The 8,281-nt window shown below is 48.0% G+C and overlaps 1 protein-coding gene across 8 annotated transcripts in view; it reads right to left on the minus strand.

Moving 5' to 3' along the window:
* The window catches only part of KALRN (kalirin RhoGEF kinase), a 758,640-nt gene extending 753,861 nt beyond the window's left edge, over nucleotides 1-4,779 (minus strand). For 5 of the 8 annotated variants that reach the window (XM_077118101.1, XM_077118100.1, XM_077118114.1 and 2 more), the window contains exon 1: nucleotides 4,632-4,774. In XM_077118101.1, coding sequence (XP_076974216.1) covers nucleotides 4,632-4,704 — 73 coding nt within the window. In that variant the 5' untranslated portion in view covers nucleotides 4,705-4,774. Of the gene's footprint in view, nucleotides 1-4,631 lie in introns of all 8 variants that reach the window. The other 3 variants (XM_077118105.1, XM_077118104.1, XM_077118103.1) reach the window with 1 other exon arrangement.
* Between the last annotated feature and the right edge of the window lie 3,502 nt (nucleotides 4,780-8,281).

An 8,281-nucleotide genomic window follows, 5' to 3' on the forward strand; every position in this document is an offset into this window, starting at 1 on the left:
TGGAGCGATGTGATGAAAGTAATGCTTTAGGAAGTATAATCTGTTTGCAGATGCCAGTTTGCAGTGGGGAGTAAGGGAGTGGATTCCAAGGAACAAGAATGAAGGTCACTAAAGGAGCCCTTAGCATTATGGGATCTGGCCTGGGAGGGGGACCTTGAGAATGAACAGCAAGGGCTAAATATGGACATAATTCAACAGAGTTTGTTAGAGGAAAGATATTCCTCACAGATAATGCTAGGCTTTAAATATCATGACTCGGAGAGTGGAGATGCCACTTACATAATTAAGGAAATCAGAGGAAGAGCCTGCTTGGGGGGGATTGGAAAAGAAATTCAGAGTTGAGTTTGAGGCTGGCTGAAGTCCAAGTAACAGCAAACACTCCAGTTGAAAATGTCTGGACTCACAGGATTAGTTTGACAGGATGACAGAGACAGAAGATATTTACATAAAAACCTCTACTTACTTATTTATCCTCTTACTTTTCTTCCTCTGAGTCTTAAAGAGGTTTCTCCTTTGCTCACTAATGCTAAGCCCTTACTTTTTTTTAGGGAACCTACTCATTTCACCTCTTCAGTTACCAGACTCAACAATCTAGCATCTTCAGTTTTCCTCTTCACAATCTCTATCTTTCACCTTTAAACCAGTTTTGTCTCCCTGAAAAAACTAAACTTTTCTCCTTGCTAACATTCCTTCTGGCTAGCACCCAACCTCCCTTTTACCTTTCATTGGTAAACTCTGCAAGTAACTGATGCTTTCCCATCACCCCAAATCTCTATTCTGGATTCATCTTCTAAGACTGCTCCCAAGAGCTTGCAATGGCCTTCTTTTTTATCACATCCAGAGACACTTCCCCAGCACTCCTGCTCAACCTGTCTGCAGCCTGTCATCACATCAGAACACATGCTGACTCCCTGGATGCTCCAGGATCAAGTCTCCATTATTGTCACTTCCTAAATAAGAGTTTCTCCCCAAATTCTGACTTTAGCCCTTCCCCCTTCTTTCTCCCTTAGAGAGCTGATACACTGGCAAAGTTTCAGCTGCATTACACCTTGACATAAAAGGTTTCCAAATCAACATCAGCAGTTTCACATTTCCAACTATACAAAACAACTCCACCTGAATGTCCCACAATTGCCTCCTTTTCTCCATGTCTGAAACTAATTGTCATTAACTCCCCCACAAAACCGGCTCCTGTCCTCAACCAAACCAGGTCAGGATACAGTCAGTCTCCTAGCTCTCAGCCCAGTTACTTCAGTTTCCTCATAGGCTTCATTTCCTTTTCCTTATATAATTAGTTTGTCAACAAATCCCCACATTTCTGTCTTGAAAAATGTCTCTCAGAGTTATCCCTGACTCCTCATTCTCTCTTCCACCAATACAGATTGGGCTTCCTTAGTCTGATCTTCTTGGCTTCCATGTCTCTTTTCTCTTCTCCACTTCATCAGTCAAAATTACCTGCAGGTTAATTTTTCCAAACACCACTTTCTTCAGGATGTGCTCCCGCTCAAGAACCTATAACAACTCCCTACGGACCCTAAATTGAGTCCAAACCCCTCTCTTAGGCTTTCAAGACTCTCCCTATCTGTCTCTGCCCTACTTAACCAACCCTGTTTCCCATCCCTCACTAATCTATATCTCCCACATCTGTCAGCCAAGGCTCCTCAATGACCGAACATCCCAAGTCTCTCTGCCCAATCTGTTCTTCCCCCTTTCCATCCACCCTTCAGGGACCACTCTCTGTTCCACCTCCTCTGTAGTTCCGTGAACTTCTTTACATTATAGCACCATAACGTTTAGCAACTAATATCTAATTGACCTGTGTCAGTCTCCTTTTAAAAGTTCTTTGAAGGCCAAGACCACTATGAATATTTCTTTTGTTTTCCACAACACCCTGGACAGCAGAAAGCTCCTAGTACAGGCATTTATCACAGCCTGTTGATTGGTCAGTTGGTTTCTATTCCCAGTTCGGAGTTCCCGTATCTTCCCTCAATTGTCTCATAACCAGTGATCAATAAAAATTAGTGACACATCTTCCCAGATTAGAACAGAGATTTCCAGCTAGACGATCTGGAATTCACCAATCTATAAGAATAGCAGACTGAGGTGGATGTGTGTGTGTCCATGTGAATGCAGGCAAGTGAGAGTTAGGGATTCTGGTTTAATCAGTTTTGTCAAAAAAACTGAAACACTAAGAAGACAAGTAAGGAACCAGAATGACAGGATTACTCGAAACATGCCTAGAGACACTGTATGCCAGGGATCTGACAAAGAATTTTGCAGCCTGATCTTCGTGCATACAAAATTTCTCACTGGAAAGAAGGCAGGTAACCCTGGTGCAAGGGACTTTGAAAATTTGTTTGAAGGTTTTTCAATTTGAATAAATTTAATCTATCCAGACTACAAGGTATACTGCTATATTCCGTAGAGATAGGGAATCAGATGGAGAATGTTTGGAAATGTGGCCTTCTCCTGGCTTAAGAATCCCCAGCAAGAGCCTAGGATAGTGATTGGTCAATGAATGGAGTGAGGATCAAGAAACATAGCAGAGAGGATCATACAGGATGAGTGATGATCCTAAACCCAGCCACAGGCAGCCTACACCTTTTTGCACCTCATTACAGGTTATCAGTCATTTCCAGCCACATGCATTGAGGAATTTACATTTACCTTTCCCTGATTTTTAGTGCACTTCAGATGTAGCCTCCCCTCGAAAGGTATGCCCAAGGAAGGAGAATACCCCTAATAGGAGTTCCACTGAAGACTGACTTCAGTCCGCTATTTACTCTGTTATCTGAGCCAGGGATAGAAAAAGTAAGCCATACAGTGTTTTAAAGGCTCTGGGAAAAGTAACGCATTGGACCATTATAAGCTATTAACACCATTATTACAGCGTGAATTCATTTGTCAGAAATTAGCTAACCTCCAAAAACTAAGCTGTGCTCCCAGGGCCTGGGACAGAGAATGAACAGGAACTAGTGTTTCTACGGTAGGAAAAGGGAAGGAAAAATGGACACCAAAAGAAGAAAATGGAGTCCCAAAGAGATTTCCCCCCGAGCTAAGAAAAGTTCGACTCTTATCTCATCCACATGGTGAGTGTTTCTGGGTATCACTTAACCCCAGAACTCTCCTCTAGTACAAACTCCAGGTTACAAATTCTAAACATAGGCACCACTTTAGAATCCACGCTTTGGCTCCTGGTTACCTTGGATAAATGGTGCTTGTGTGTGTGAGTGAGAGTGAGTGGAAGTGTATGTGTATATAGAATCAATGTCTGGGGGAAAAGAGAGAAGGACAGAGGAATAGCTAAGCCCTAAGAGGCAGGACAGGATGACAGGGGTTCCCACTGCTTTCTCCCCTCCCTGGCATCAGTGTCTGACCTGCTCTTTCCTCCCCAGACCTACTAGAGAATGAACATATGGGTCAATTAAGTCTTGATTTCCAAAGCCAACAAGTCTCCCCAACAAAGCACCCCATCCCTTTCCCTAGAGATGACCTCCAGGGCAAGGCAAATGAGTTTAGGAAACAGATGGATGCAGTGAGCCTCCGGAGCTAACCTGACCCCTGACCTCACAGTTCATGTCCTCTAATCCAACCTACTAAAAGATAGGGCAGATGTGTGGGGCCCCCATAACTTGTTAGACTCCTTGGGACAAAGATTCCAGACAAAATGGTTCCAAACATATGGGAAATGGGGAGCTATACACAGGGAGCTGGTGGAAGCCATAGGTAAATGAGGAATCCCTGACTATCAGAGTAGAAACGTCCACAGGTGGTGGGAGATGAGGGCAGTCAGTATCTGTTCTGGAGATGGAACTGTGTAGCCAGGGAACAGAAGGAGCTACAGACCTGGAGAATGGGAGGTGGCAGGGGCTGCAAAGAGATGTAAAGACAGATCTCAGGGCTCTACACATCACAGGCAAGCGAGGATTAAGTGGGTGTGTGTGAGGGGGACGCTAACTCACACTTCCAGGAATGAGTGCTTCTTATGAAAAGCTCATCCGTTCCCAGAACTGGAGAAGAAGGTGGCAATGAGAGGTCCGAGGCGCCGACCGCCCACCCAAGCTCTCAAGTCTGAAACGCTGGCCCCCCACATTCAACGGCAGGACCGTTCTCCTCCGCCTGGGTTCTATTCGTCTGCAGCCTGCCCGTCTCCCGGTCCGCACTGCCCCTTTTCGCAAATCAGGGCCCCGACTCCTTGCCCCGAAGAGGAGTGCCAGCCCTGGGCGACCCGGAGCCCCGCTGACAGGAGCTGGGGAGAGGGAGGAGGCGAGGGAGGGGCCGAGGACGCCGGCAGCTGGGGCGGCGAGCTGCAAAGTGATCCAACATCGCCCCATCCCCGTGCTCCGCGAGAAGGCGGCCTGAGGGAACCGCCTCCCGCCTCCCCAACACAGACTCAGGCAACTGGGGTGAACGCCGAGGGGCGCCGAGCTCCCAGCCCCCACCCCATCCCGAAAACGCAACCAGCATTGCCATAACAACAAGAATCTCCGCAACTCCAGCCCAGACGACGAGGGGGGACTGCACCCCATCACGCACACCCCAGCAACAGCCCTCCTTCCCCAAACTTGTCCTAGACGCCGCGTTCAAGTCGGTAGCCCTCACCCCAACCCCTCGCCTCCTGCCCAGCTTACCTGTCCGGAAAAAGGCGTCCACGTCTGAGTCGGCTGCTCCTCCTTCCTCCGCTGCCCCCTCTGGGGGGTTCATGACTGGAGGAAGGCGTCCGCGGGCAGCCGGGGCCGGCGAAGGCTGTGGCCGAGGGCTGCTCCGGGTGGGGGGCGCTGGGCGCAGCGGCCACCGCCGCAAACCCGGCGGACTCCGGGCTTCGAGGGCGGGCGGCTGGGGCGGCGGGGTTAGGGCAGAGGACGCCTAGCTTCCCTCAGGCGGAGGCGCGCGGCGGGCTGGGGGCGCCTGCCGCCCGCTCCCCCATGGTTACCTCTTCCCTGGGGGCGCTGGCCGCCTGCTATCTGGCCCGGACCGGGACCCGGGGTTCGGGCAGCCTCGGCGCCCGCTTTCCCCCAACAGCGGCAGCTGGCCCTCCTCCTAGCCCGTCTGCCTGTCTCTATTGTTCAGCCCTGCTCGGCTCTCTCCTCTTTATTTTTCCTCCTCCCTCCCACCCTCCCAGTCTCTCTACCTCCTCCCTCGCTCGCTCACTCGCTCGCTCGCTCTCTACCTCCTTCTCTCGCTCTCTGGCTCCCCCTCTGGCTCCCTCCGCCGCCGCCTCCCCAGCTCCTCCCCCGGCTCCAGCTTCCTCAGTCCCGACCAACAATGACCCAGGCAGCGCGGAGCTGAACTGAAGCTCCGACTCCGGCGAGGGCTCACTCCGGACCCCCGGCTGCGCGGACACCTCCCTTTCCCGCGACTCCGCGCCGGCCTCTCCCGGAGCCGGGAGCCGAGAGCCGAGAACCGAGTACCGAGCTATTGTTCGTGGCTGTGCTAGGCCGGCTTCCTGACCCGGGCAGGAAAAGCCCCGGCAAGGAGGCTTCCGAGGAGGGGGCGGGGCCGCCAAGCGAGTCGCGGGCAGCAGCGCGCACGCCGGACCCGCGGAGGGGACTCTGCGGCCGCCCAGCACTGAGCTCTCCGCCTTTGCGCTCGAGCTGTCTGCGCTCCCGGCTGGACGGCCTCCTCCTCTGCTCCACCTCACTCCCAGGTGTTTGAGGGGATCCCCAAACTGCCCGCCCGCCTCCTCTTCAGACCTGTCCCCCAGCTGGACTGACCTATCCCTAGAAGCTGGGCTTTCATCCCCTCCTTCCACACAAGCTCTCTCCTATCTCCCTCCTCTCCTGAGGCTCTCGCGTTTTCCTCGTTTGCCCTTTCCCCCCTCAGGATCTCTCCACAGTTTCTTTTTTCTAGCTTTTCTCTTCCTTTTCCCTTTTTCGGCGCCCCTTTAAGCATCTGTTTCTCTCCCTATGACTCTTTGTCCGGTTCATTCCCTCTGAGGCTGTCTCCCTGCCTATCTCTCCCTCCCTCCTGCCACTCTCTTCTGTCTCTCATTTGTCTCTGTCCTGCCTCCGTACTTGGCGCGTATCTCAGAGCTCCTCTTGGACAGCTGTCAAAACTTCCTAATCCCCTGGGCTTCTCTGTTTTGTTCTTCTCCCTCTTGTGAATGGCGAGATCCAGTTGGCCAGGAGTAAGGAGGTGTTACAGCGAGCTGAATTTCAATTAAAGTGGGGAGAGGGGCTGGGGAGAAATGGGGATGACAGCAAAAGAGAAAGCAGATGCTGTATGGGGTAATTAATGCAGTGATTGTATTGTGCCAATTGGTTTTTAAGCAATAATTAAACAATAATTAGCGAGTATTCTGTTTATAGTTCTAGTGACTGCAGTGCCTACAAAACAGAGGGTCTTTAGACCTGAGTACTTAATGTGGTGGTTAGGGAGTGTTTGCTGCTGCCTCACCCAGAAAGATGGAGAGGCTGTGGCTTGACCTCATGTGTTAAAACACATGAACAGGAAAACCAGGTGCTGGTCTAAAGTTGATGGCCTGCTACCCACCAGCCAGAAGTTCCTGGATGTGTTTGTCTCTGGCAACCTGCTTGATTCCACCTGGGACCTTTCCAGAGTTATCAACAGGTAACCAAGCAGCAAATAAGATTGCTTAAATTAGGTTTTAGTGAACCCTTTCTGGGTCCCTATAATCATCTCTTTTTTTAATAATGTCACAGATGGTTTCTTTTTTTCACCATTGAAAACAAAAATAAGTACAGTTGCCCGTCTTCAATCTTCGGTACATCTCTCAGTCTCTATTTCTTAAAGACTGTTAATGATTTTAAGATCACAAATTCACTGCTATCAGATGTAATTCATCTTGCCCTACTATCTTGAACAGGCTTAAAGCAGCCAGATGCCCCCTTATCTACCATCTTCTCTAACAATGAGAGTGTTTTTAATTTGTCTTTTCTCTACTCTTGCCTACCTCTTAGCCCCATGCCCAACACTAACACATATGGATAGACAGAGACTAGCAGAGCTGCTATTAACTGCCTCCATTATACATATGGAAAATCATAGAACTGGCAGTGGCATTATCTCATCCCTAATTCAGCAGAAATGTTTGAATGTTTAGAGGAAGGTTCAGATCAAAATCTCAATGGATTGGAACAGAATAGTGGTATAACCTATGTATGAAATGGATTGTTTTAGAATAAATTTGGCAATTTCTATTAAACTGTAATGTTTGTAGCTACATTAATATCAAAGATTTTTTAATTAATTTTAAAATTTTTTTTTAAAAAGACAAGAAACACAAACATTCTTAACATATGATCATTCCATTCTACATATATAATCAGTAATTCACAATATCATCACATAGTTACATATCATCATCATGATCATTTCTTAGAACATTTGCATCAATGCAGAAAAAGAAATAAAAAGACAACAGAAAAAAATTCATACATACCATACCCCTTACCCCTCCCTTTCATTGATCACTAGCAGTTCAATCTAAGTTTATTTTAACATTTGTTCCCCCTATTATTTCTTTTTATTCCATATGTTTTACTCATCTGTTGATAAGGCAGATAAAAGGAGCATCAGACACAAGGTTTTCACAATCACACAGTCACATTGTGAAAGCTATATCATTATACAATCATCTTCAACAAACATGGCTACTGGAACACAGCTCTACATTTTCAGGCAGTTCCCTCCAGCCTCTCCATTACATCTTGACTAGCAAGGTGATATCTATTTAATATGTAAGAAAAACCTCCAGGATGACCTCACGACTCTGTTTAGAATCTCTAAGCCATTGACACTTTATTTTGTCTCATTTCGCACTTCGCCCTTTTGGTCGAGGTTTTTCTCAATCCCTTGATGCTGATTTTCAGTTCATTCTAGGATTTCTGTCCCACATTGCCAGGAAGGTCCACACCCCTGGGAGTCATGTCCCAAGTAGACAGGGGGACGGTGGTGAGTTTGCTTGTTGTGTTGGCTGGAGAGAGAGGCCACATCTGAGCAAGAAAAGAGGTTCTCTTGGGGGTGACTCGTAGGCCTAATTTTAAGTAGGCTTAACCTATCCTTTGTGGGGTTAAGTTTCATATGAACAAACCCCAAGACTGGGGGATCAGCCTATTGCTTTGGTAGTCTGCACAGCTTGTGAGAATATCAAGAATTCAACTTGGGGAAGTTGAATTTTCCCCCTTTCTCACCATTCCCCAAAGGGGATCAAAGAACATTTTAAAGCAAAGAATATTATCATAGTGATAAAGAGGTCAATTCATCAAATGGACATAACAATTGTACACATTTATGTACCTATAAACGAGCTTCAAAATAC

The sequence above is a fragment of the Tamandua tetradactyla genome, chromosome 10, assembly GCF_023851605.1.
Source record: "Tamandua tetradactyla isolate mTamTet1 chromosome 10, mTamTet1.pri, whole genome shotgun sequence".
In the NCBI taxonomy this organism is placed as follows: domain Eukaryota; kingdom Metazoa; phylum Chordata; class Mammalia; order Pilosa; family Myrmecophagidae; genus Tamandua; species Tamandua tetradactyla.